Below are 27,005 nucleotides of genomic sequence, written 5' to 3' on the forward strand. Positions count from 1 at the left end.
TCCTTCCTGGAGCCTTTCATATTCTTCTGTTCTCACCTGGACAGTTGCTCAGTTGTCAACCTGGCCCTTCCTTTCCCCATCACTCCGCAAGTTCCCTTCATCTCTCTCCTTGTTGGATGTCCTGTTTCTTGGATCCTACATTTTCTTCCTTCCTTCCTTCCTCCCTCCCTCCATCCATCCCTCCCTCTCTCCCTCTCTCTTTTTTCCTAATTTTGAATTGTGGGTAAATCTATTTAACACAATTTGCCATTTCAACCACCTTTTAAAAAAGACTTTATTTATATATTTGAGAGAGCTAGAGAGAGAGAGAGAGAGAGAGCATGAGAGCATGAGCGTGGTAGCTAGGGGTGGGGGGAGAGGGGCAAAGGGAGAGGGAGAAGCAGGCTCCCCACTGAGCAGGGAGCCCCACAAGACTCCATCCCAGGACCCCAGGACCATGACCTGAGCCAAAGGCAGACGCTTAACTGACTGAGCCCCCCCGGCGCCCCCAATTTCAACCATCTTTAACTGAACAATTCAGTGGCGTTGGGTACATTCACAATATTGTACACCTACCATCATTATCTATTTACAAGACCTTTTCATCGCCTCAAAGAGAAATTCTGTAGCCATTAAGCAGTAACCGTCCATTCCCCCTCCTCCCAGCCCCTGGTAACCTCCAATCTACTTTTTGTCTCTAGGGACCTGCCTATTCTGGATATTTCTTGTAAGTGGACTCACGCAGTATTCGTCCTTCTGTGCTTGCCTTATTCCACTTGGCACCACATCTTCAAGGTTCTTCCATGTTGTGTAATCCTTTTTTATGGTTGAATAATATTCAGTTGTAGGGCTAGACCAAGTTTTGTCTACCCACTCATCTATCGACGGACACTTGGGTTCTTTCTGCCTCTTGGCTATTGTGAATAATGCTGCAGTGAACACTGGCAACAAGCATCTGCTTTCAGATCTTTCAGGCGTATACTTAGGAGCGGGATTTCTGAGTAATGTAATTCTAGGTTTAGCTTTTTGAGAAAGCAAACCCCTCCTCAAGCAGCCAACCTGTTTTCCAACCTGTTACATTCTAACCAGTGGTTTCTCCACACCCTTGCCAACAATTGTTGTTTTCCAGTTTTGTGCTGACAGCCATCCCGGGGGGTGCGCAGTGGTAGCTCATGGTGGTTTGGATTGGCATTTCCCTAATGACAAATGCTGTTGAACATCTTTTCATGTGTTTGTTGGCATTTGTACATCTTCTTTGGAGAAAGGTCTAGGCAAGACCTCTGCCCATTTTGGGGGGGGGGGTTGTCTTTGTTTAGTTTTAGGAGTTCTCTCTATATTCTGGATATTGAACTGTTGTCAGATGGATAATTTGCAAGTATTTGCTCCCATTCCATAGGTTGTCTTTTCACTTTCTTGATAAAGTCCATTGATGCACAGAAATTTTTCATTTCGATGAACTTCAGCTTGTCTTTTTCTTTTGTTGCTTGTGTTTTTGGTGTCACATTTAGACTTCACTGTCAATTCCGAAGTCATAAAGATTTACCTCTAAGTTTTATTCTAAGGGCTTCATGGTTTTAGCTCCTATATTTAGGTCATTGACCCATTTTGAGTTCCATTTTTATATGGTATAAGGTAGGCATCTAACTGCATTTTTTTTCACATGTGGAGATCCAGTTGTCCCAGTACCATTTGATGAAGAGACTGTTCTTTCCCCATTGAGTGAACACTCTTTTCAAAAATCAATTGGCCATAGATGTTTGGGGTTATTTTTGAACTCTCAATTCTCTCCAATAGGTCTCTATGTCTGTCCTTATGCCAGTATTACACCGTTTTGATTACTTTATATTTGCAGCAAGTTTTGAAATCAGAAAATCTGAGTCCTCCAACTTTGTTCTTTTTCGAGATTGTTTTGGCTTTTAGGGTCCTCTTGCTAGTCCATATCGCTATGAGGATTGGCTTTTCCATTCCTACAAAGAAGGTCATTGGCATTTTGATCGGGTTTGAATCTGTAGGTTACTTTGGGTAGTGTTGGCATGTTAACAATCTCAAGTCTTCCTAGACATGCACACAGATGTCTATTTATTTAGGTCTTCTTTAATTTCTTTCGGCAATGGTGTGTAGCTTTTAGTATATAAGCCTTTCACCTCCTTTAAATTTATTCCTAGGTATTTTATTCCTTTAGATGCTGTTTGTAAGTGGAATTGCTTTCTTGCTTTCCTTTTTGGATTGTTTGTTGCAGGTGTTATAGAAACACAAGTGACTTGATTTTTGTGCGTTAATCTTATACCCTGCATCTTTGCTTAAATTATTGGCTTTAGCAGATTGCTTGTGGATTTTGTTGTATATAAGATCATGTCATCCATTAATAGAAATAGTTTTACTTATTCCATTCCAATTTAGGTGCCCTTTATTTATTTCTCTTTCTAAAAAAATTTTTTTAAAGATTATTTTTTTTTTTTTGAGAGAGAGAACACGGTGTGGGAGGGGCAGAGGGAGAGAGAGAGAGGGAGAAAGGCAGACTCTCCGCTGAGCAGGGAGGCTGACCTGGGGCTCCATCCCAGGACCCGGAGACCATGTCCTGAGCTGAAGGCAGACGCTTAACCCACTGAGCCACCCAGGTGCCCCTCATTTCTCTTATCTAATTGCTCTGGTGAGAACTTCCAGTACAATACTGAAAAGCAGTGGTGAAAGTGGGTTTCCGTGTCTTGTTCTAATCCTAGGAAGAAAGTCTTTTATCACTGAGTATGATATTAGCTGGGGTTTTTTTGAAGATGCCTTTTATCATGTTGAGAAAGTTCCCCTCTATTCCCCAGTTTTCTGTTTTTACTGTGAAACGGTGTTGGACTTTCATAAATGCCTTTTCTTCATCAATTGAGATGATCGTATTTTTTCCTCTTTCATTCTAGTAATGTGATGTATTACATAGACTGACTTTCTTATTTTGAACTACCCTTGCATTTTTGGAATCTTCCTCTTTTTTGACTTATTCTCTCATTTAAAAAAAAAATTTTATTTATTTATTTTTGTGAGGGGAAGAGAGAGAGTGAGCATGAACGGGGAGGGGGGAGAGCAGAGGGAGAACCAGACTCCCTGTTAAGCAGGGAGCCTGATGTAGGACTCGCTCAGAGGACCCTGGGATCACGACCTGAGCTGAAGGCAGGTACTTAACCACTTAACCGACTGAGCCACCCAGGCGCCTCTTATTCTCTCATTTTGATGGAGCACATCCTTTAGTGTCTTTCTGAGGAAAGGTTCGCAGGGGATAAAAGTTAAACTTTGTTTGAAAATGTTCTGCCTTCACATTTGGCTGGGTACAGAACTCTAGCGTGGAAATAATTTTCCTTTGGAATGGTGAAGATGTTGCTGAACTCTTTTGCTTCCAACACTGCCATGGAGTTCAATGCTATTGATTCATGTTCCTCTAGATGAGACCTTATTCTCTGGAAGTTTTTAAATCTTCTCTTTGTTCTCATTATTCTGATATTTCACAATGATGTAGCTTAGTGTCATTCCTTTTATATCCATTGTGTTGGGCATTCAGTGTAACCTTTTAGTTTGGAGACTAGTATCTTTCCACTCTGTGAAATTTACTTTTTAAAAAATGTTAAAAAATATATATATATATAGAATTTCTCTGTTCTCTCTTATTGGCATTTGTTAGTTGTATATTGGACCTCCAGCTAGTCCTCTAATTTTATTATTCTTTCCCATTTTTCATTTCCTTGTCTTTTTCTTCTACTTTCCAAGCAATTTCAACTTTATCTTTCAACCCGTGTGTTGAATTATCTCTGCAATCAATTTTAAATTTCTCCAAGTCCTTTCTTGCCTCTCGATGTTTCTTTTCCTTTTATAGCGGCCATGGCCGGTAGAGGAATAGCTTCCACAAGTGGAAGTATCAATTCTTCTACTGTGATGGGTAGGAAAGAAGGAAGGATGGATATGGGTGGGAGGAGACTGGCAGATGAGGCGGCAGGAAGGTGGGTGTACTCCTTCTGATGACTTCCATTTTCTCTGTAATATAGATGATGAACACATATTTGAGACAACAGGGAGGGTAATGGGGCAGGCATTTGAGGAGCATGGAAAGGGAAATCAGAGGTAACCCCTTAAAAAACCCAGCTGCTTCCTGGGCAGCCCTGAGGGTCCACACTGGAGCCGGAGAACATCATTCAACCGTAGCACCAATTGCCTTAGTCAGATAAGCTCCTGGTAAAGGTGTGGAGAAGATGGCTTGGACAGCTTGGTGGTTGGTATTCTAGCTGTGTAGTCTGGAAGGGCAGCAGGGCAAAGAAATTAAGGATACTGACAAGAAGGGGGTTGATGTGATTGGACAGGGCATTTCTGCCACTTTTCCGTTTGCTCACAGTCTCTGGGAAACTTAACAGAGTCTAACTGTTCAACTTGGCATCTCCTACCTGCAAGTTTGATGTTATTTTATTTTTTTAAGATTTCATTTATTTATCTATCAGAAAGAGAGCAAACGCAAGTGCACACGAGCAGGGGAGTGGCAGGCAGAGGGAAAAGCAAGGAGCCAGATGAGGGACTCGATCCCAGGACCCTGGGATCATGACCTGAGCCAAAGGCAGACGCTTAACCGACTGAGCCACCCAGGCGTCCCAGTTTGATGTTATTTTAAAAACTGGAGGGCTTCATTGAATTTTCTGCCCCATCCATTTATAAACTGTCAAGGATCCAGCCTTTTCCACGCTGTTTTCTGGGGGTTCCTATTGTTTATGTTTCTCAGTGTAGACAAGTACACCCACTTATCTTTATACTTCGTTTCTTATCTTTAAAAATAGAATGAGGACCCCCAACAACAAAGAGAATGCTCTGTTCTCTTCAATAATGGCACTATTGCTATTCGTTTTGTGTTTTCTGGATGTTTTACCATGAAAATAGAAACAGATTCTGACTACATATCATCCAGATGTTCAGTTTATTTATGTTGTTTCAATACACTGACAAAACACCAGTTTGTAAATTTTTCTCCCGTAAGAGTCAAGAGTCACTTTATCTTAAGCCAGAGATTCTCTTAAAGACACATATGCACGTCCACGCGCGTGCGCGCGCCCACACACGAAAAGTACAAAAACAATTCCACCAAAGTGCATGTGAATGAAAGTGCAAACAGGCTTCATTTTCAAACTCTGGGATCATTCTCTCTGCTTCAGAAATTAAACAGAAAGGTCCTCACTGACCTAAGCCAGGGTTGGGTGCAGCTGCCCCGGGCCAAAGTGTAAGCGGTGTCTGCTGCCGAGAGCAGGGCAGTGGCACCAACTCCCTCCCTCCACCTGCACCCCCGTCAACGTGGGAAGATCTCATCTGGGGACAGGATGCGGGTGAAGGGGCAGAAGGGCAGACTGCTTTCCCCATGTCTCTGGTTTCTTTCCAAAGAGTTTGACGTTGGTGCAGGAAGTGCTGAGGTCTCCAAGTTCGGAGGCCTGGGGGCCCTTTTCTCAAGGCCCTTCATGAGTCCGGCCTGCCTTTCCCGTAGGCAAGTGCTAGAACTGTGGCTGGCAGAACTGTGGCTGGCAGAACCGTGTGGCACAGCTGTCCCAGCCCTGCTCCCCGGGAGTGGTGAGGTCCCGCAGCTGTGCGTCCTTGCTTCCCTCTCCTTACACCACAAAGCCAGTCTCTCCTCAAAGAGGAGCGGACCAGGCCAAGGAGCTGGTGAGTTTTGCCACCACCCAAGCGAACCAAGGGAGAGAGGCTCAGGCTGGCTCCTCCTGACTCTTGGCCAAGGGAGCAGCAATGCAACCTCTATAAACCGGAGCCTCAGCCGGAGGCAGGGCCTGCCCACTTTCTTCCCACGAAGGTTGTGCTCAGAGCTGCCTCTAAGGGCCGAATGGGAAGGAACATCAGAAGTCCTATGGGAGTTCAGCGGGGCAGCTGAATGGCTGCCCCCGCAGAGCTGTCTGGGCCCGTGTGAGAGAGGGTCACCTACCGGACTGCGGCAGGAAATCAACAGAGCTTTGGGTGTCCCACTTTTATGGGGAAGATAAAGCTTCATATTTTAACAATAATAGCCCTTGACATTTTCCCAACACTGAGCCTCACAGATGCACCTGTCAAACACTCCTGAGGGTCCCTTGGGGACACACACACACCATGTGACTGAGGAAAGGGGCCTGGCTCCGCACCCTGCAGGCCCCTCGCAGCACCTGGGGCCACGGGAGCCTGGCAGCTGCTCCTCACCTCCTGTGGGGCCAGCTGCTGCCGGGCCCTCTGCCTCTTCCCCACCCTGTCTGGTTTGGCAGTGGCTCAGTGGAGGCTAGGCCCCCACTTGGACAGAAAGGTCAAAGTCCCAGAGCCCCGGGAGGCATCTGGCTGGCAGTGCAAGACGGATGGAGAGTAGTAAGAAAGGCTTACGGGACACAGAGAATTCAAAGATAGAAGAGTTCACCTTCCCAACTCCCAACTTCAAGTGGGTTTTGTAAGACTCCTTAAAAGCAAGACATTTACGGGACAGGTCGAAAGTGATGTTGTGAGGTATGTGTGCTAGTCAGAGCGGCACATTCCCACGGCAGGAGGCCTGGCAGGCGTGGGCAATACCTTGGCTGAGATCCCTGGCTGCAGGGAAGGATGCTATGCCCAGCTTCAGGGACCATGATGCCTGCTGGAGCTGCCCCTCTGGCCAAAGACCCGAGATTGTCTGACATACCCTTGGGCTCCCGGGAAGGGTATATGGGGAACATATGTGGAGCCTTAACCTTTTCTGCGCGGGTAAAACAGGCTCTAACCACCCGCTCTGCTGGAAACAGGGCTTGGCGTGGCCCACTAAAATGCCAGCTGATCCGGAACAGGGCATGCTTAGGAAGGCATCCTGGCTTGGAATCCCCCACTTCTGAGCGAAAGGGAGAAATGCAGCCAGAGACTCCCAGTGGATCCTATGACAACCTGTTTCTGAAGCCCACCCATCTAAGGGGGAAGAGCCCGTGGGGTCTGTGTGGGCTATGTCTGAAGGTCCTGCCCAGGAAACCAGACAGCAGAATGAGTACATATGTTTGTGGCTGGGTCACTTCTTGGTCAGAGCCAAGGAAAGAAAAGCACGGAGAGAGGCCCAAAAGAAATGAGCCTCTGACCAGAGGACTGACGTTCTACCAGACTGTCCTTAACCACTAAGAAAAAGACCCTTTGGTGATCACGTAAGTCAGCCGGAGGCAGGGCCCCTCCAATCTACTGCACCGGTAATGTTCCCCCAGCCCAGTCACACCCTCACTGGTGTGCCTGGTGGCGGATGAGCCCCAGGACTCAGGGGCTAGGACTCCCACGTACCTTGTAGGAAGCAGCCCCGGAGAGAAGGAGGACCACCCCTGGTAAGACGTAGAGGGTGGCGGGGGTATGGGTGGGATATGAGGAACTCAAGTCGGAAAGGGAGCATCAGCTGCGGAGGGAGGCCCAGCTTGGGCGGGAGGTGAGCCCAGCCCTGAGCCACTCACTTTAAGGTGTCATCGGCGTTTTTGAACATGACAATGGCGTTATAGATCTTCAAGGCCGGACCAAGCTTGACGCTCATGATCTTCACAATGTCCGCCTGTGTCAGCAAAAGGAAGGCCTCGCCGTCAATCATCTGAGGGGTGGGGGGAGGGAGGTGGAAAGCGGAGAAGGTGGAGAGGACCATGGGAAGGAGTGGCGGAGAGGTGGGGTATGTGTGGGGAGTGGGCAGGGGAGAAAGAGAATCGGAGTCAAGGATGTGTGGGGGGCAGGGAGGAGGACAGAGATGGGAAGAGGAAGGGAAAGGAGAGAGGAGGGAGGGAGAAAGGAAAAAAGGAAGATAGCAATGGGGACAGAGGACAGAGATCTCCGCTGGCTGCCCCACGTTCACACACATACTCTTTCTGCTGCCTGGTCTGATGTCAGTGTGTGTGTGCTTAACGTCTTCCGAGTCCTCACAGACAGCGCCTCAAAACACCTGCTATTGCGCTGCCCCCACAAAGCCCTGGGTCAGTGTCTGTGCTGCTGGCAGGTCAACACGCAGACACTGTGGACACGCGCAGGGGATGCGGTGTGATGTACACAGTGTCACCTACGAGCTATTCTTGTGGGGGCGGTGCTGGGGGGAGAGAGGACGGGAGAGTGATTTAGTCTGAATCTGGGAAGAATTTCCTTAGCACCATCAGGGCCAACCGCCAGACTGGACGGACTGACTACCCACGAGACCATCCGTCCGCTTTGCCCTAATTTCTCACTCATGACACATCCCTCTAATGACTGGTCTGTGTCCCGGCCGGAGAGAATCTTGACGTGTGTGTCTGAATGCATCGGTTCAGCCCGACAAAGGCCACTCCCTGGAGCACGGACCAGATCCTGGGAAAGGTCTTCCTCAGCCCTCACAAAGGTCCTGCTCCCCACTGAGACTCCATCTGATGCTGGCGGTCCACTCTGTGCCCCTGCTGGCCACTGCTTTTGTTTCCCAGACCATGCTGAGCTGAGATACGAAGCAGGTGCTCTGACCAGGGGAAGATGCTGGAGGACAAAACTCTTGCGTGGTTCTGGGGTTGGCTGAACGACTGCACTCAGAGAGCCCTGATTCATGACTAGAGGAGGGAAGGCGTCTAATGGGGGCCACCCGGTTCTATCTCGTGAAACAGGGGTGGTGAAGGTGTGGCTTGGCTATCACATGACAAGTTGCATGAGACTGGAAAGGCTTACTGATATCAGAGATGACAGAATCAAGATTTAAAACAATGAGACTATGAAACCAACAAAATAACATTTAATAGGGATAAATGTAGAGTTTTACATTAGGTTAATAAAAAAAAAAATCCAGTGGTACAAGTAACAAACTGGAAAATGTGGTTAGACTATAATGGGTAATTGATATAAAAGGCACTTGGGGACTTTCATGACCTCCAAACTGGTGGCTACAATGTAGATAGAGCAAACTTAATTTTTGCTAAAAAAAAAAAAAAGGAAAAAGAAAAAAGAAAAAAAATATATAGGGTTTGTATCTAGGGGAAGAGAAAACAACCCAAATATGCATTAATAGGAGAAGTGCGGGCTAGTCATAAAACGGAGCACGACTCGGCAATACAAACGGACAAACTCCCGGTATACACAGCAACACAGGTGAACGTCAGAAACAGTACACCGAGTGAAAAGAGACAGACACCAAAGAATAAAAGCTGTACCCCCATTCATGGGAAGTTCAAGAACAGGTAAAACTAACGTAGGGTGCTAGAAATTAGAACAGGGGCTGCTGATGAGGGCAGGGACTGACAAAGGGGCCAAGAAAGGACTCTCTGGTAGGACGGAAATGTTTTATATCTTGATTGAAGTACTGGGTTCAGGGTGTATACATCTCACAAAACTCGTGGAACTGTACTTTGAAGATGCGTGGATTTTGCTCCATGTACATTTTTATCTCCATTAAAAAACATCCTGGCGTTGGCTCAACAATTCTAACAAGTGTGTCACTGCGGTGAGTGCGGCTGATAAGGGGCGGGGGGTAAGGGGGGAGGCTCGGCATGGTGGGGGGGCGGATGGGGAATCTCTGTACCTTCCTCTCAATTTTGCTGTCAATCTAAAACTGCTCTATAAGAATGAAGGCCTTTTAAAAACAAGACCAAAAAGCACGTACGGGAGAACTCAACCAGCGTGTTCTGTGCTGGTCAGAAGGCACCTGAAACCAGGGTACAGCTCTGAACACATACATTTGAGTAAGATCGCCAGCCCAGGAGGCAAGCACCCAGAGTGGGGCGGAGTCTGTGAGCTCCGCCACACGAGGATACTATGAAGAACTGGCTGTTGGGTCTGGATAAAGAGATTCTTCTCGGGGGAACAGGAGCAGACTTCTTTCTTATGGGCGCCTGACCTGCAGGGGCCATCTATGGGGAGCTGAGACTATGCTTTCCTGGGTGTAGGCAGATGGATGCTTGTATTCTTTGGAAGGAAGATGTAAACAAACCCCAAGGTCCCTTCCAGTTTCAAACTGCGTAAGTTAGGAGAGTCATGATAAAGTTCTTTACTTAAGGACTTACGGACGACTATTAAGAGTCAGAACCACCACTGAGCCCCCACTGTTCCAGGCATTCTTAAATACTGATAGGATTTGTGTATTATTTTATAGCAGACTAGCGATACAATTATACTGGACATTCTGGTACAAGGATCCATTCATCACTTCCGATGCTCACAATGGCCCTGCAATGTTGTCATCGTTATAGCCTTCATAGTACCTGTTTTATCTCATTTTATAGATAAGAAGATGCAGACTCAGACATAGTAAAGAGCTCAAACTGGCAGCACTGGGATTCACACCCACACTGTCTGTAAAGCTAGGGTTCTTTTATGTACAACTCACTGCTTCTTATCCTTGGTAAGCTTTTGGGTCTTGGTATTAAGTATAGGTTAGGATCCTTGCTGTGAAAGGCAGACCTATGCCATTCAAGACCCACTTTAACTTACTGTCCCTAGTGAGCTAGGTTTGGAAGACAAACTGGGCGGAGAGCAGAGGAGTGAATGGAGCCCTGTCTCCAAGAGGCATTTTCCTTCCTGCGGTGATCTGAACATAGGGTTTGCAAGCTGGGCCACGGTCCATACCAGATTTTTCCCAGAGACGTGGGTCACTGTGACCAGTCTCCCACAGGCAGGACAACAGAGGGCCCTCCCTAGCAGGGGGCAGCGCTGCTGAGGGCATCTGCTCCCTGTCACCTCAGTGACTGACCCTTCTGTCCCCACTCTGCACCTGCACCTCACCTCATCTTTGAAGAGTCGTGCCTGGTCCTCACAGCCGGTCAGGGTCTGAACGAAGCTGAAGACCTTAGAAACCAGAGAAGCACGTGTTGCCAAGGGGATGGGGGCTTGGGAGTGCAGGGGGGAGGCAGGCCCAAGTGCACTTGGTGCTCTCTGGGCTTTGATGGTGTCGTTTTTCTTATTAGCCTAAGAGGATCCTTGTGTCTCTGCCGCTGAGTGAGCAAGGTGGGGCCCAGGTGAAGTGTCTCTCCTACTAGACTTGCATGTGAACTAGCTGCACGTCCCTCCCCGCATCCGCCAGGGGAGGCCTAGCGAACCATGTCTCAGCCCCTGCCAGGCACCAACCGTGGACAGGAGGGTGGGGCAGCAGATGGTGTCAGGAGCAGTGTCCACCTCGGCCTGACCACGGCCTTTCCTGAGCCCTCCTGCAGGGTGTGGTGAGAAGGCAAAGTAGGGGAGAGGAACAGGGACAGGTCCTCGCTCTCACCTCATCAATGGTCCACTTGGCAACTGTCGAGGCCGAGATGCCCGCCACTCCTGGCAGGAGCTTGCAGTGCTGCTCCCAGCACACGGAGAGCGAGCGGTCAGGGTGGGCCGACAGGGCTGACATGAAGAGGGACTGGTGCATGGCGTCGGTGGCTAGTGCTGCAGGCAGAGGCAGAGGCTGGCAGGCTGATGCTGAGGACTGGGCTGGTCCCCGAGGCCCGCTCATACCCATGTCCCTCGGGAGGGCCACGGCCCCCTTCTGAGAGTCTTGCAGAGCCACGAGGGAGAGAGGCACTGCTTGCTCCCCCTGGTTAAGTAAGTCCCTCACTTTACAGACTCTCGGGAGTCAGCTGTTAGGAACGACGCCAGCCCCATCTCTCTAGGCTACCTCACCCTGGACCCCACAAGGAGATGCCGTAGCATTCCCGACCGTTCGCTAGATACCCCGCATCAGAATGGCCTCCAACAGCCAAGAAGCTCAGCCCCGGCAGCAAAAGCCCAACTGTTTGCCCTCCTTTTCCTGAGACTTTTTGGGGCCTGACCAACTGTCTCAGAGTCCGGTGAATTCTGTGTGGGAACCCACCCTGCAAGCTGCTGCCCCTGCCTCCAGCTCTGTTCCTCTCCCCTTCCCCCACCCCAGCCTGGTCCGGTTGGCCCCCTGCGTACTCTGGCACCTAGAAGGTGATCTCTGACCCGCTTGCCAACTCCACGCTGCCTGCCGCTCTGCCTCCCGATCTGTTCCTGCAGTCCTGGCTCCTGGCCTCCAGCCTCGGCTGCGAGAAGATCTCACGAGTGGTGCTGCTCTGCTGGGCCTCCTCCTGGCCAGGCCTGGCACTCACCTGCCTGGACTTCAACTCCCTTTGCTGCTCTGACAAGCCTGGCCCCTGCCTACCTCACCAGCCTTGGCAGGCCTTGAGCCATGTGGTCACTGTCCCCTGGGGCTTGCCCTGCCTCTCTCTGCCCATAGTCCAAGAGAGCTGCCTCTTTGCTGTTCACTGGGCGCCAGTTCTAGACACGTGGCTGCAGCTCGCCATGGCCCCCTTCTCACGGGCCCTTCCCTGCTCGTCACAGACTGTCCTTCCCTCACCCTTTGGCCCCTCAGCCTCAGCCTTTTACCCTGACTCTGCACCTCACAACCAGCCCCCGAGCCTCTGGGATCCTATTAGCAGCCGCACCTGCTGTCCTCTGCAGCTCCTCCCTCCTGCCTGCTGCCATCCCTGCTCGTCAGACCCGAGCCCAGCCTTCGGCAGCAGGAGGAAACTGCTACCGTGCACCGCTCAGCCAGCTCTCAGCGCCGCCGGCCGCACGGGCAGCCTCTCCCCTGGCAGCTTCGGCCACCAGTGCTTCATCTCCCGGCCACAGGTTTGGCCTCCTGCCTTTGAGGTCCTGTTTCTGGTTCTCCGTGCACCCGCTGAGGAGTCTTGGGGGACAAGGCCAAGAGGCTGTAGGAAGCTTTGCTCCTTATCTTTCCTTCCCAGAGCACAGGATGGGAGCTCTCCCAGGCAGTCAGGGTGTCCTATCAAACGGCAAGCCAACTAGGGGCAGGTTAGAAGCTGCTGGGTTTTTGTGTGGGGTTTTGTTTTTGTTTTTTGGCCTTATAAACAACAGAAATGTATTCCTCACAGTCATGAAGGCTGGGAAGTCCAAGATCAAGGCATCAGCAGATCTGGTACATGGTAAAGACCCACTTCCTGGTTAACAGACAGCCAGCTTCTCCCTGGGTCCTCATACAGTGGAAGGAGCAAGGGAGCCCTCTGGGGTCTTCTTTATAAGGGCACTAATCCCATTTGTGAGGGCTCCACTCTTATGACCTAATCAACTCCACAAAGCCCCACCCCCTAATACCATTACACTGGGGATTCAGTTTCACATATGAATTTGTGGGGAGGTCACAAACATTCAGCCTATAGCATTATTATTATTATTATTATTATTATTATTATTATTATTGGGTAAGCCCTTCCTCACCTTCTCTGGGCCACAGCCTCAGTCTCTGGAAAGACTTGACTTCCTGAGTTCTCAGGATGTTTCTGGAATGAACACACAGGCACGCGCCCTCTGGTGGTCAGAACCTGGCCTTGGATGAGAAGCTGGCCAGGTCCCACAGTTGGGTAAAAGAGGCGCCCACTACAGTCCCATCCCCAGAAGTCCTCACTCTGAGGGCCAGAGGCTGGCCAACCCTCTCCTCACTCGAGCCCGAAGCTGCAGGAAGTGCCTTCTGCTTCCACCAAGAGGAGTATGGAATGGCAGTACGAGGAGGTCAGCCACACACAGGGCTAATATACCAGTAGGTACTGGGGCTAAGCCCTTTACTTGACCTCTTCACTGAAGCCTCCTACCACCTTCTGAGGTGGGCATATTAGCAGCATTGCACAGATGAGCAAGCTGAGGCTCAGAGAGGGGGTCACCTTCCCGAGGTCTCACACAGCCTGTAAAATGCTGTCTGGGTGCAGGGTACAGAGACTGTTCTTGAAGAACTGGAATAGCTTAAGTCCCGCCCACAAACTGTGCACTGACCCAGGTGATGTCCCATGGTCTCTTCTAGCCTGAAAGACGGTGGGCATTCGACTCAACTAAGGCAAGGTCCCTAGTGCTCCTGCTGTGTATCAGGCCCCGTGCCAGCGGCTGAAGACGTGGGGTGACTCTGTCACCCAGTGGAAGGCTCAGTCACCTTGTCCCTCCCTTTGGAGCATGGTAGGGGCTTCACTGTGTTCCCCCCAAATTCATATGTTGAAGCCCTCACCTCCGGTACCTCTGAGTGGGGACTATACATTTAATCCATGACCAATGTAGGGCTGAGGGGCACCAACACCCCACGCAGTCAAAAATCCACGTATAACTTTGACTCCTCCCAAAACTTCACTACTTATACCCCACTGTTGACTGGGAGCCTTACCAGTAACATCAATAGTCAGTTAACATAGATCTGGTATGTTGTATGGATTATATACTATATTCTTATAATAAAGGAAGCTAGAGAAAAGAAAATGTTATTAAGAAAATCATAAAGAAAATACATTTACAGTACTGTGCTATAAAAAATCCACACATAAGTGGACACACGCAGTTCAAACCCCTGCTGTTCAAGGGTCAGCTGTATTGGGAGATAGGGTCTTTCAACAGGTGATTAGGTTCAAATGAGGCCGTTAGGATGGGCTCTCATCCAATCTGGTGTCCTGACAAGAAAAGCAATTTTGGACACACGCAGTGAGACACCGGGAGCACACAAACACAGGGGCAGACCACGGGAGGACACGGCCAGAAAGTGGCCACCTGTGAGCCAGGAGCGAGGTCTCAGAAGAAACCAACCCTGTGGATACCTTGATCTTGGACTTTTCGCCTCTGTAAGCGTGAGAAAATAAATTCCTGTGGGTAAGCCACCGAGTCTGTGGCACCTGGTTGTGGCACCCAAGCTAAGCCAAAGGAGATGGAGGGGTAAACTGACGTCTGGGTTAGGCGCTCTCTCTCTGTTATATCAGCAGCACAGAGCAGAGGTCAGACCCGAGTCTGAATCCCAGCTCTGCCCCGCACAAGCCGAGTGACTGCACCCTCTGAGCCTCCCATTCCTCTTCTCTCAGAACAGAATGGTGTCCACGTTACAGGATGCCTGTGAGGGCCAGGTGCTCAGTAAGCACTATTGCTAAGTACTATTATTTCAGGAACTTGACACCTGAAAGAAGTATTATTCATGTCTTCGAATGAGACTGAGACTCAGAGATATTAAGTGACTTGCTGAAGGTCACACCGCTAGAAAGTGAAAGCCAGGCCTCCCTCGCAGGAGGCCTAGAATCCAGAGGAACAGAGCTGGAGGGCATCCTCCCACGGCACAGTGGAGAACCCGAGGCCCAGAGAGGCTCTGTGTCTCATACAGACTCACAATAAGGTCTCGGGTGAAGTGGGACTGGAACCTGAAGGGACTCCTGTGCTCTCGCCACTGCTCTGTGCTCTGCAAGGATGTGAAAGCAAGACGCGGCTTCCCTTCCAGTTGCCCCCTCTAGGTCCCCCTCGTGACTCATCCCACCAATTACTAAGCACTCACTGTGAACACTTTGTGGAGGGCATGGGAGTAGAGGACTTACTCGGGAAATCTTCCTGTGGGATCTTCCGATACTTTGGAGGGCGTCCAATCCTGGAGAGAGAGGGACCCGGTCCATGGCAGGGAATCAGTGTCTGGCCTGGCCCAAGAGGACACGAGGCCCTGCACCCTTGCCCTCCGCACCGGCCATGATGGCGAGGCTTCTTCCTTAGGGAGAAGCCTGAGAGGTTCCTCTTACGGGCCGAGGCCTCGGTGTCAGATAATTCCGCCTTCAGCCGACTTTGGTTCCTCTCAGCCAGTGGGCAGCCCGAGAGGCAATGGTGAGCTGTGAACTTGCCTGTGACGTGGCCAGAACCATCACAACCAGGAGTGGGGCACTTCCTGGGGAAGAGGAAGAAGAAGTAGGCTTAAGTTGGGCTGAATGCACTTGTTCCCACTGAGCCCTTCCCAACACTGGCCCCATTCAGAGAGTGTTTTGGGGAACCCTGATTGGCCACACACCCAAGGTGTAAAAAAGCCCCTCTCTGAACAATGCCCGAGGGTCTCTTAGCAGGAGCCCTTCACTCACCGGTGGTGAAAGCTGTACTTGGAGGTCCTAGTGTGTGGCAGGCTGCGATAGCTGAGCGGGGGACAGCCCCCAGGAGAGGCAGAGCTGGGCTCTCTGGGTCCTGGGGGAGGAAGAAGAAAAGAGTTAGCATAGGGTCCTGGGTTGGGGATAGGATGGGGACAGGAAGGGAAGGAAGAGTTTCTGTGGGGAAGGTCAGCACCTAGGAGTTAGCTCCGCAGCTATGGGGACCCTAACCGAGACCGTGACATCATTTCCTGCTACTGAGTATCTGCCCCTCTTTGGGGAATGAGGGCTTGGCTTTCATACACTTTGTTGAAACCCCAGCCCATGCCCTCTGTCTCTGAGAGGAGAACCCCGGCGGAGAAGATCAACTCAGAACTGGAGTGGGCACGGTGGCAGCTTGGAAGCCACATCAGGCACAATTATGTTACTCTGTTTGCTTCCCTGTTTCATTCTATAACTTTCTTTAGGCACTATTCATGTTTGGAGGAAGAATCAAGAAGGATCAACACCCCATGTGTCTTGCAGCTGAGCGGTCCGATTACCTGACCTACCACCCCAGCTGCAGGGACCAGGATTTTATTTAAGGGAACCTGCTTTCCTTAGCAAACATAATGTCTGCTCTGTGTGGCTCTGCTGGATGCTGAGGGAACTCCCCGGGTGCATAACTCTCTCCTAGGCACGCGCTCCTAAGCGAGCTTGCCCCTGCACATCTCAGTAGCCTAAACCCAACAACTAGGGAAGCCAGAAGCACGGCTCAGTGTAGCAGAGACCACTGAGGCACAGAGGATGGGGGATCCCAGAGCTCTAGTGTGGGCACTAGAGCCCACCTGTGCGTGACGGTCAGAATCCCCTGGGCAAGCTACAGGAGGGGGACTGTCAGAGGTCACAGGGTGGGGTCGGACATCAGCAGGGGAGGTTCAGAAGGGTACACACGGAGAGGAGGCTGGAGGGGATGCCCTGTCTTGGAGCACCAGCCCGCGGGGTGGATGTCCGGGTGGTCGGCGTCAATCCAGAAGTCATAGGCATGACTCCAGCCATCAAAGTGGAGCTGGGGAGGAAAGGCCATTGGAGGTCAGGCGTTTCTCATGGAGCCCAGCTCAGCCAGGAGGTTCTCTAGGCTCCAGGAGGTTCTCCCTGTCCCTGGGACCTGTCAGAAGCAACATCCTGGATTGGAAGAACTAAGTGGCCAACCTCACAATAACCCACCTCCACCACCACATTTTTTAAGGGCTTCACTCATTACGTTACTGGCATCTTCCATCAATCCATGCCCACTTGATAGGCTCAGAGAGGGGAAATGACTGGTCCCAGCCCACAAAGATTAGTCACAGATGAGGCTAGAGTGAGACCCAAGACTTCAACCTTGAGCGTAGAGTTCTCTTCCCTACAAGCTGCAGCCTCCTTTATGTCTGGCTCATGCCATGCCCTTGACCTCTAACCAGTCTACAGAATTCCTGCCCAAATAACCTGTCCACTCCCCTAGCCCAAGGGGCCTGGAGCCACCTTTATCCGATGGTCCTCCACATCCTCCACGCTGGCCACGCGCACCAGGGCTGGGTTCCTGCGGTCCACGGCCTCCAGTTTCATGTTGACCAGGAAGCTGTGTGGGGGGCGCTGCAGGGGGACAATAGCCTTCAGGCCAAGGCCCAGCTCAGTGGAGCCGAGGCCCCAAGGAGGGAGCCCAAGTGCTGTGCCTTACAAATTGTGGCCTGCCAAAGGGGGAGCACTCCATTTGGCTGGCTGAGTGCTCCATGCCTTCCCAGAGGTCAGCTCTGGGAGCAGAGAGAGCTGACTCACCACCTTGAAGGCCCAGGTGGGCACAGCAGAGGCCCCGGTTTCTTCCAGATATTTCTCCCAACAGAAGCTATCAGGGTCTGGGTAGTCTGGAAGAGAGGATGAGAACAATGTCTAGGCACCCTGGGAAAGGACGGGAGTTCTCTCTCCCCAAACAGGACCAGGAGCATGGAAGGGGTACAATCCCCCCCCCAACACCACCAGAGCCAGCTCTTGGCAGGGGCTCCTCAGGCGGAGGGGTGCTAACCAGAACCAAGCACATCATCACCCCACAGTTCACAGGGCAGTGTGGGAACCCTGGCTCCCACTCCCCTTCCTTGGCCCCGCTGCTCCAGCTCCAGCCCCAGCCCCATCTGAAACTTTCCTTGCTTTGGACTCCTGCTCCCATGCTGAGGGGGGTCATTTAACTCTCTTCCTTAAACCTCAACAGAGTCGGGGGTTGACAGGTCTCTCCTAACATCAAAGACTTCTCAACTCCCAAGCAAAGAAGATAAGGCTCCAGGACACTTCTGTCCCCTCACCCAGATCCTAAAGACCCAGCTAATGAGGCACTGCTAAGGGATGGGAGGAGAGGGCTGCGGGGCCAGGCCCAGGAAAGGGCATTTTCTCAGGCTGCAGGGTCACCTTGTGGGGGGGTGAGGGGCTTTCCTTGCTTCTGGCACCAGCCCACCGGGTGGATGTAGGGGCTGCTGGGGTCACACCTGAAACCGAGAATACTTCACTGTCCCGAGTGACACTTTGAGGACGATGACAGCATGGCTTCAGTGCCCACCTTCATTCTGCTGCTTAGTGACAGCTACACAGATGGCTGATAAAAAAGTCAGAAAACTGCAGCATTAACTGCAAACCCTAGGACTAATATTGAAGGGAAAAGCATGAGATACAGCGGCTTGCTCATCCTAACCTTGGTATTTTTAGATAAAACATCTAATATTACGTTGTGTTTCTTAGGATACAGATCAAAGCCACAGGACCGACCGGAGCAAATATCAACGTCAGGACCAGTCAGGGGCCACATGGTGCCTGAGGTCTGAAAGTACTGCCTCCGGCCCCGGCCACCCCCTCACCCCCAGGCCAAGTCTGGGCACCCCCACTACCAGTAGTCGTAAGTATCATCCCAGTTGTCAAAGTGCACTAGGAAGCGGCTGTCCACCACGTCGGTCACGCTGGCCACACAGACGAGGGACGGGTTCATGCGGTCCACTGCCTCCAGCTTCATGCCCACCTGGAAGCCCAGGGGTGGAGAGCTCTGGGGGCAAGAAGAGGGGCTGCCATGGCCAGGTGCAGGCTGGCTAGCACGAACCCAGAACCCCCTGGCACAGGAAGGAGTAGGTTCTCTAGGAGTCACGCCTGGGGTGGGGTGGGGGGGACAGGGGAAAAATCGGCTAAGAGAGAGGGTCCCTCCAGGGCAGAATCCTAACCCCCAGCCCTGAGCCACGTGGGAGCTTCTGGGCTCCAAGCTGTGCTCCCAGGAGGCCTCACTGTGGTGGAAGCTGAGTGACAGGCAGGAAGCTACACATTCCCCCCAAGACTCTGCCCCCCGGGGTCTGCCGGGGTGAGCACGAGCCTCTCTTCCCCGGACGAGCCTGCCAAGCTGGCACTGAGGCAGATGGGTCAGCGGTGGGGGGCTGGAAGGGAGGAGTTGATGTGAGGTGGGGGAAGGGGAGGAAGGCATAAGCTTCAAAAGCTGGCATCTCACCCATGAGATAGGCACAATCATCCCCATTTTATAAGTTAAATAACTTGCCCAGGACCACAGTGCTCGTCAATGGTGGGACCAGGATTTGAACAGTTTGACTCAAAGTCTGCATTCCCTGTTCTAACAGTGGGTAGACCACCCCCAGTCACCTGGGAACCCGGGGCCAGACCTCGCTGGGGGACTAAGTGTCCCAGTCTGCACAGCACGGTGGCCCTCTGACCCACGGGGACCCTGTACTTTTGATATGCTGACGACTTGGATGGGGATTCCCTAAATCTCTCAGACCTTTGGCTGGAGATCAGGAGCTACTTCCACTGCTGGATAAAGCTGCGAGCTGCCCTCAACAGAGAAGAAGACAAGCAGTGAGTGTTGGGACTGAGTGGGAGAGCCATGGTGTTGGTCAAGGGACCAAAGAGCAGCTCCCAGAACAGAGGCTTGGGCTTTACACCAAGAGCTGCAGAGCAAACCAAAGCAAGAAAGGAGAACGGCGGCTGAGATGGTGGGCCAGGGACTCACAGAGCCTGCTTGTGCTCGGAGGAGAGGGTTTCTGCAGTAGGGTGGAGGGGAAACTGGGTGGAACCTATAACCAGCTCCCTCTCTGGCCCTTGCCCCGCCCAGAGCACCCCTCCCGTTCTCTGGGACAGACCAGAACAAAGCTGAGAGCACTGGCCGGTGAGCTCTCTCCTGATGAGTCAGGACAGCCTGGCCAGCGGCAGGGATCTGTCCCAGGGGGTGGGTGTCCACTCTCGCTCAGGGGCACTCACGTGGCTCTGACTCACGAACAGGTGCTTGGGGGCGGCCTGGGCTCGTGTGCTGCGCAGGTACGGGCTCCAGCTGAACTCCTCCTCCTTGTAACCTAGGCCCCTCGGGGGGAAGAGGAGAGCTCCCTGCAGACAGAGGCTGGGCCACGGCAGGCCTAACCCACACTGAAGCACAGAATCCGGACGGCCCAAGGGCCTCCCAACCCTCAAGAGCCTGCCCGGGGAAACCCTGCTGAGGTGGGACGTGACCTGGGTAGACACCCAAGGGCAAGGGCAAAGCAGAAGCCCTGGGGCCTCGTCAGAGTAGGAGTCAATGAAGAGAGGCTAGCTGTAGAACGGGGAATAAGGAAGGGGACCCACGGGGAAGAAGGGAAGGTCACTGTGAGCAACCCAGCTAGGCCTTACCTTTGGGGGGCTGCAGCTTGTGCCCAGTCTTCTCGAACCAGCCAGCGGGGTGAATGTCAGGGGAGTTGGCATTGATCCAGAAGTCATGGCACTCGGAATACCCATCAAAATGCAGACGTAGGCGGTAGCCACACACCTAGCCCCATGACAGGGAACCACAGGGACTCTGATGCCAGCAAACACCCACTCCCTTTCCCTCACCTCTTCTGGCCCAGCCTGGTGGTCTTGAGGGTCTCGAATGCTAGCAGGTTCCCCAGCCCACTGCTCTTCCCCCCATCCTGAACCTGGCCCCGTGCTCTCCCATCCCGCATTGAGGGCAGATCATGTACTCATGAGCCCTGAGTTCTGGGTGTGAGACAGGTGGAGTCTATGACATCCTCCTGCCCCTTTGAGCCCTGGACAGAACCCCAAGGGCACCTACCAAGGCTCAGGCCTGTTCAGGGCCCCTGATGGCCTTTCCTTCTGCTACTGTCTCTCACTGCTCTCACTCACACACTGCTCTGACCTCACCAAGCTGATGGCAGCTCCTTGAACTTGGCACCGCTCCATGCCCCAGTATTTTTGCTGGTTTTGCTTCTTCTGCCTGGAACACCTTACCCATTCACAACTTATTCCCTCAACGCTTGGAAGGAGGACCTTCCTCTGCGAAGCTCCTTCTGCCCCCTCGTGCCGCCCTGCTCAACATCTGTTGGCCAACCCCACCGCCCCCCTGCCGTGGCATGTCACAGATGTGTTTATCTCACTGACTCCCACACTGTGAGCTCCTAGAGGACAAGATCTTGGTTGGAACACACACCAACATCCCTGCCCTCAGGACCTCTCCTCCTTAGGCTCCCCCAGCACTGAAGGATACAGCATTCAGCATGGTCACCCTGCCCAATACTTTGGTTTTTGTCCCGTTTTTAGCTTTCTGTGTGTTCCACCAAAGCCCCTGGAGACTGTGCTTTCTGAGGGCAGGGCAGCATCTCCCTCATCTAAGCCAGGCCCTCCATGCCCCCAGCAGTCCCCGTCAGTCTACTGGAAGAGACATCGCCACAACGTGGGTGCAAGTCTCTGCTCACCTCGGCCACGGTGAGGACGAAGTACATGGACGGGTGTTGAGGGTCGATGCCTTCCAACTTCATGCCCGGTCTGAAGCCATTCTTAGTATGAGTGACTGCCTGGTACTGTCAACGCACAGATTGGAGAGGACCCAGCCTCCATCCAGCCTTATCCTTGCCTAGTGGGCTTAGGGTGAAGGAGCTGCCTTTAGGCCCCACCCGCCTCATATTACCAAAGGGGTAACTTATTTGGGGATCTTTAGTGCAGGGATCCAGAGCAGGACAGACTAGCTTCCAGGTCCTCTGAAAAATGTGGGCTAAGTCAGAGCTGGACTTAAGGGCTCCATATTACCCAAGCCATGGCAAGATCAGCGTACAGACCAGAACAGAAGGTCCCAGGATTCAAAAGTCCACAGGGGCACTAATGGGTGAGCCTGGGTCCCACCCTTCTACTTCCTCCTACCCTCAAAGCCTCTCAAAGTGAGCCCTTTTCTACTCTGGGACCCTAACCAGCCTCTCCCCCTTCCATTCCGCCAGTTTTTTTTGAGGGATAGCAGACACACAATACACCAGAAGGCCTGAATTTGGTGGTGAGTTCCTGGACTGGGCATACAAGCTCTTCCCAGGTAGAAATTATCCGACTCACGTCCTGGAAGAGGCTGACAGGGGCAGTGACAGCCTTCTGCTCCTCGAGGTAGGACTCCCATGACCAGCCTTCCTTCTTCTCCCCTGATGCTGCGGACAGGAGACAGACAGATTGACCCCTGGACTGCTCCCGACAGACTATTCTCAGTGTCCCCCGACTCAACTCTACCTTACCTCCCAAACAAACCCTCGTCTATGCTTGCGTGCTGCCCTCTGGGCCCTCCCAGCCATGACGGCGCCAGACACGGGCTCAGACCTCAGGCGAGCCTCCGTCTCCAGTGGGGCTACGCCAAATTCTGTCCGCCGTCATCCCCAGGCCACTGTCAGAAAAAGTACTTTGGACTGCAGAGCACGTAACTGAGGTTACAAAGTCTCAGTCACAGAGGGACCCTGTTCTCTGACAAAGCTGAGTGACAAGTCCTGAGCCGGAGGACTTCATCGCAGTGCCACCTAAGCTCACGGGAGAGAAAACATGGAAGGAGGGAGAAACGGGGGAGCAAGATCACACAGAAATGAGAAACTCTCATTTTTCAATTCTTCTTCCTCTGAACACGCAGAGGTACACACAGAGACACAAGTACGTATACGTGTGCTTGGCGTGCCCAAAGAATAGACAGATTCTATGGCTCTCCCAGACATACGTACGCCATGTGTGCACGCATGTACACACACACACACACATGCATGTGCACACACGCTGCGGTCAGGGCCTACAGCCCTCGGAGCCTCCAGGTCCTGGGGAGGGGGGAGACGAATTCCCCTGCAGGAACTTCAGGTTAGCCTGCAATGGCTAATAGCACAGAAGAGAAACATCCTTTAAGGACTAGAATAGCTGGCAACGCGTAAGGTAGGCTCACAAGGTCAGCCTGGGCTGCCTTCAACTGAGGGCCACAGACAGTGAAAGAGGCAACTAATTGCAAAAATCAATCCATATCCCTTGGGTAAATAGCTCCAGCTTCTTCTAGTAACTTTTATGCCTCCATTTTGTCATCTGCAATAAGCAGACAACTTCATCTACCATAGGGAGTCGTTTGGAGGAGTCAATGAGATGCTGTGAGTAAAAGATCCTCACGAAATGCAAAGCTCTGGTCTTGAGTTTCTGGGCTTCCCAGGGCTCCATTAAGTCTGTCTTATCTGGATTCCAGCTCTGCCGTGCTCTGGCTCACTTGGCTACCGCCGTGGATCACTCGGATGTGGAGGGCTCTGTCACTCACAGAGAAGCTCTCTTCTTTAGTCGGAACCTAAGTGGCTAGAAGCATCTCTCTAGGGGCTGCCTGTGTTCCCTGGTCACTGTACTGAGCCTTGAGACACCAACCATCTGACCCAGCTGGACCAAAGCAAGGATTTTCTTCATCAGCTGATCCACCAAGCCATCAGACTCTCTCAGAGACCTATACAGACACACCAGCCTAGAGCACATCGCTTCCCACTATCCTCTGTCCTGCGTGAAATCTGGATTGTCCCTTGAACACATCGCCTACAGTGTTCCCTCAAGAGACCCTCGGTTCTCCCACTCAGCCTTCCTCCAGACATACTGAGCACACCAGGGCAGAGAGTAGGCTTCAGGACGCCAGGCCTGGCATTGTCTCTCTGTCTCTTGCCACTACAGTTCCACATCATCCTGTATGATACCTCTTCACTTTTTCCAAATCACCACTACTATCACCAGTCCTTCACAATACCCATCCCCTTCTCTCTAGACGACACTCGCTCCTCATTCTTCCTGAACCATACCACGAGCCACTTGTCAATCTCACCAGGCACCTCTGCCACTCCTTGGTCCTAACTCCCAAATTCATCTTCCATTGGCCATACCCCAAAGTGGCCAAGTCCTAAGACCCCTGGGCCACAGCACAGACCTCTGACTTCATCTTCTGTCCCTTAACCTCCGAACCCCCAACCTTGCCGTTTGCCTCCCTGAGCCTTTACTTATCTGGATTCTCTTCACTAGTTATGATGCATAACAAGGATACGGACTTCACAGTTTGTCATCAACACCACTTCCCTTTACCTTGACCTTTCCTTTACCACTGAGTGGTACTTCCTGTGTGCCAAGGCTGGTCCCAGAAACTGGGGGTACGGGGATGCCTCAGACGCTTCACATACATGGTCCCATTTGATCCTCACACAATGTCTTGAGGAGATAGGTAGGATTCATAGTAATCCTTTTCACAGATGAGAAAAGAGATTAAACGGAATCCACTGGAAAGGGGCCTGCCTGCTAAACCTTTCAGTCATGATTAGTCCTCCCCTCCCTGACCAAGCCCTTAGCCTCCTCCAGTTGCCTATATCCTTTCTCCACGGTGAACAATGGGCTGAGCTCTTAGGCACATCCTCCAGACCAAATAAGTCCCAAAGCTCCTGTGTGTGGTTGTACTGTTTTCGCGCTCGACACAGATGCCCAGCCAAGAGGGTGAATGTGGGCTGAAATGCAGCCGGGGCTCCTTGCTGAGCCATGTGGCTGAGTCTACTACGAAGAAAGGTTGCCTTTTTCTAATTGGGTCTGCTCAGAAAGGGCACCGTTTTACAATGTGTCCCAAGGTATGGTATAGACTAGCTAAAGTATGGATCCTCTCTTGACTTCCAGAAATGCTCCGTTGCTTGTTTCTGCTTCCTTAGACTAGATGCTCTTGGCTAGCATTTTCTTCAGCTAGCTCAGGCTGTCCAAAACCAAACTCATAACTGCTCTGCCAAAGCTTGTGGCCTTCTCTGTACAGTCTATTTCAGTCTGTGGCACCAGCATCCATTCAACCAGCCACATAAGCCAGGAACTTGGGACGGATCCTCTAGGTCTCTTTTTTCTCCCCCAGGCTCCTTCAGTCCCTGAGACCTGCCAACTCCAGCTCCTAGCTAGCTCTCAAATCTACCCCCACCTCTCCATGCTCACCGTTCGTCTCGGTTTGACCCTGATTCCAAGAGTCTCTGGACTGATCTCTCTGCCTGAGATTCAGTCTATCACCAGAATAGTTCTAAAATAAAACTGGTTTATTTCTTTGCTTTAAAGTCCACGATAGCTTCTGACTTAAAACCAAAAAATACAAAAATCCAAACATCTTTCTGCAGCGTACAGAGCTTTTCATGAGCTGGCCTGATCGTGCATTTCCACACCCCTGTGTGTTCTGTGTGTGTGCGCATCCTAATCCCTCTGCCTCACAGATCCTGCCCCCACCCTGTCCCATCCTCCTGTCTTCTTCTCATCCTTCAAGACCCAGCCATAGCTCTGGCACCTAGCACAGGGTTTCACACAGAAAGACGATCACCAAATGTTTGTTAAATGAATGACTAGGAGGATGGATATATGCATATATGGATGTGTGGATGATTGAATGTATGTGGATGCATGGATATATGGATGCATGGATACTTGGATGCATGAATGTAGGGATGTATGAATGTAGGGATGCATGGATGCTTGGATGCTTGGATACTTGGATGCTTGAATGCATGGATGCTTAGATGCATGGATGCTTGGATGTATGGATGTATGGATGCTTGGATATATGGATGCTTGGATGTATGGATTCATGGGTGTATGGATGCTTGGATGCATGGGTGTATGGATGCTTGGATGCGTGGATGCTTGGATGTATGGATGCTTGGATGCGTGGATGCTTGGATGTATGGATGCATGGATGCTTGGATGTATGGATGCTTGGATGTATGGATGCATGGTTGCATGGATATGGATGCTTGGATGCGTGGATGCTTGGATGCGTGGATGCTTGGATGCGTGGATGCTTGGATGCGTGGATGCTTGAATGTATGGATTCATGGGTGTATGGATGCTTGGATGCATGGATGCATGGATGCTTGGATGTATGGATGCTTAGATGCATGGATGCTTGGATGTATGGATGCTTGGGTGCATGGATGCATGGATATATGGATGCTTGGATGTATGGATTCATGGGTGTATGGATGCTTGGATGCATGGATGTATGGATGCTTGGATGCGTGGATGCTTGGATGTATGGATGCATGGATGCTTGGATGCATGGATGCTTGGATGTATGGATGCATGGTTGCATGGATATGGATGCTTGGATGCATGGATGCTTGGATGCATGGATGCTTGGATACATGGATGTATGGACACACGGATGGAACATCACCCCACCTACCCCATGAAGCCTTCCTTGACTACATGAGGCAGTTTGTTCCATGACAGTCCTTTGTACCTACATATCTCAAGCACAATACTTACTCTACCATTGCATAGTAACTACCTGTTCATAAATCTCTCCCTGACATCGGACTGTGAGCTCTCTAAGGGCTGGTATTGTGTTTTGTTTAGTCTGAACTCTTATATCTCAATAAAGCTGGGGGAAAAAAAGGGATATCACCACATATCCTGCAAACATTAAAAGATAAGGGGGGTATTATGAACAACTTTACATCCTTCTGACACATTTCCTTCTGAATCACCCAGTCTCGTGCCTGCCTCTGCGCACTAGTGAAGTTGTTCTCGAGTCACCAAGGCCACAGTCCAATGACTTCTTCTGATTCCTCAACTCTCTTGATATCCACGTGTTACCAACCCCCTTTCCATATGAGCATTTCCCTCTTGCTGCATTCTCTTAGCTGTATCTCCCTCTCTTCTCTTGCCATCAGTGGTTCTTCTGTCTCCCACCCCAACCCTGCTCCTCAATGGTGGATCCCTGGAAATACAGTAATTCCCTCCCATTTTCTCTCTTTCTGCTCACTCTCTTAGGAACCTTCTTTAGTGGGGCGCCTGGGTGGCACAGCGGTTAAGCGTCTGCCTTCGGCTCAGGGCGTGATCCCAGCGTTCTGGGATCGAGCCCCACATCAGGCTCCTCCGCTATGAGCCTGCCTCTTCCTCTCCCACTCCCCATGCTTGTGTTCCCTCTCTCGCTGGCTGTCTCTATCTCTGTCA

The 27,005-nt window shown here is 51.5% G+C and overlaps 1 protein-coding gene across 2 annotated transcripts in view; it reads right to left on the minus strand.

Moving 5' to 3' along the window:
* Nucleotides 1-7,414: 7,414 nt before the first annotated feature.
* Nucleotides 7,415-27,005, minus strand: part of L3MBTL1 (L3MBTL histone methyl-lysine binding protein 1) — a 30,740-nt gene continuing 11,149 nt past the window's right edge. Inside the window, exons 7-21 of one of the 2 annotated variants that reach the window (XM_026503525.4) lie at nucleotides 22,113-22,201; nucleotides 21,488-21,592; nucleotides 20,427-20,562; nucleotides 20,025-20,116; nucleotides 18,659-18,810; nucleotides 18,186-18,262; nucleotides 17,565-17,650; nucleotides 17,271-17,381; nucleotides 16,701-16,815; nucleotides 15,765-15,864; nucleotides 15,380-15,577; nucleotides 15,240-15,289; nucleotides 11,162-11,319; nucleotides 10,678-10,740; nucleotides 7,415-7,549 (exon numbers count right to left, since the gene is read on the minus strand). In XM_026503525.4, the coding sequence (XP_026359310.2) occupies nucleotides 7,415-7,549; nucleotides 10,678-10,740; nucleotides 11,162-11,319; nucleotides 15,240-15,289; nucleotides 15,380-15,577; nucleotides 15,765-15,864; nucleotides 16,701-16,815; nucleotides 17,271-17,381; nucleotides 17,565-17,650; nucleotides 18,186-18,262; nucleotides 18,659-18,810; nucleotides 20,025-20,116; nucleotides 20,427-20,562; nucleotides 21,488-21,592; nucleotides 22,113-22,201 (1,667 nt within the window). The remainder of the gene's footprint in view (nucleotides 7,550-10,677; nucleotides 10,741-11,161; nucleotides 11,320-15,239; nucleotides 15,290-15,379; nucleotides 15,578-15,764; nucleotides 15,865-16,700; nucleotides 16,816-17,270; nucleotides 17,382-17,564; nucleotides 17,651-18,185; nucleotides 18,263-18,658; nucleotides 18,811-20,024; nucleotides 20,117-20,426; nucleotides 20,563-21,487; nucleotides 21,593-22,112; nucleotides 22,202-27,005) is intronic. The other variant, XM_048222157.2, reaches the window with a different exon arrangement.

The sequence above is a fragment of the Ursus arctos genome, unplaced genomic scaffold (genome assembly GCF_023065955.2).
Source record: "Ursus arctos isolate Adak ecotype North America unplaced genomic scaffold, UrsArc2.0 scaffold_16, whole genome shotgun sequence".
NCBI lineage: Eukaryota > Metazoa > Chordata > Mammalia > Carnivora > Ursidae > Ursus > Ursus arctos.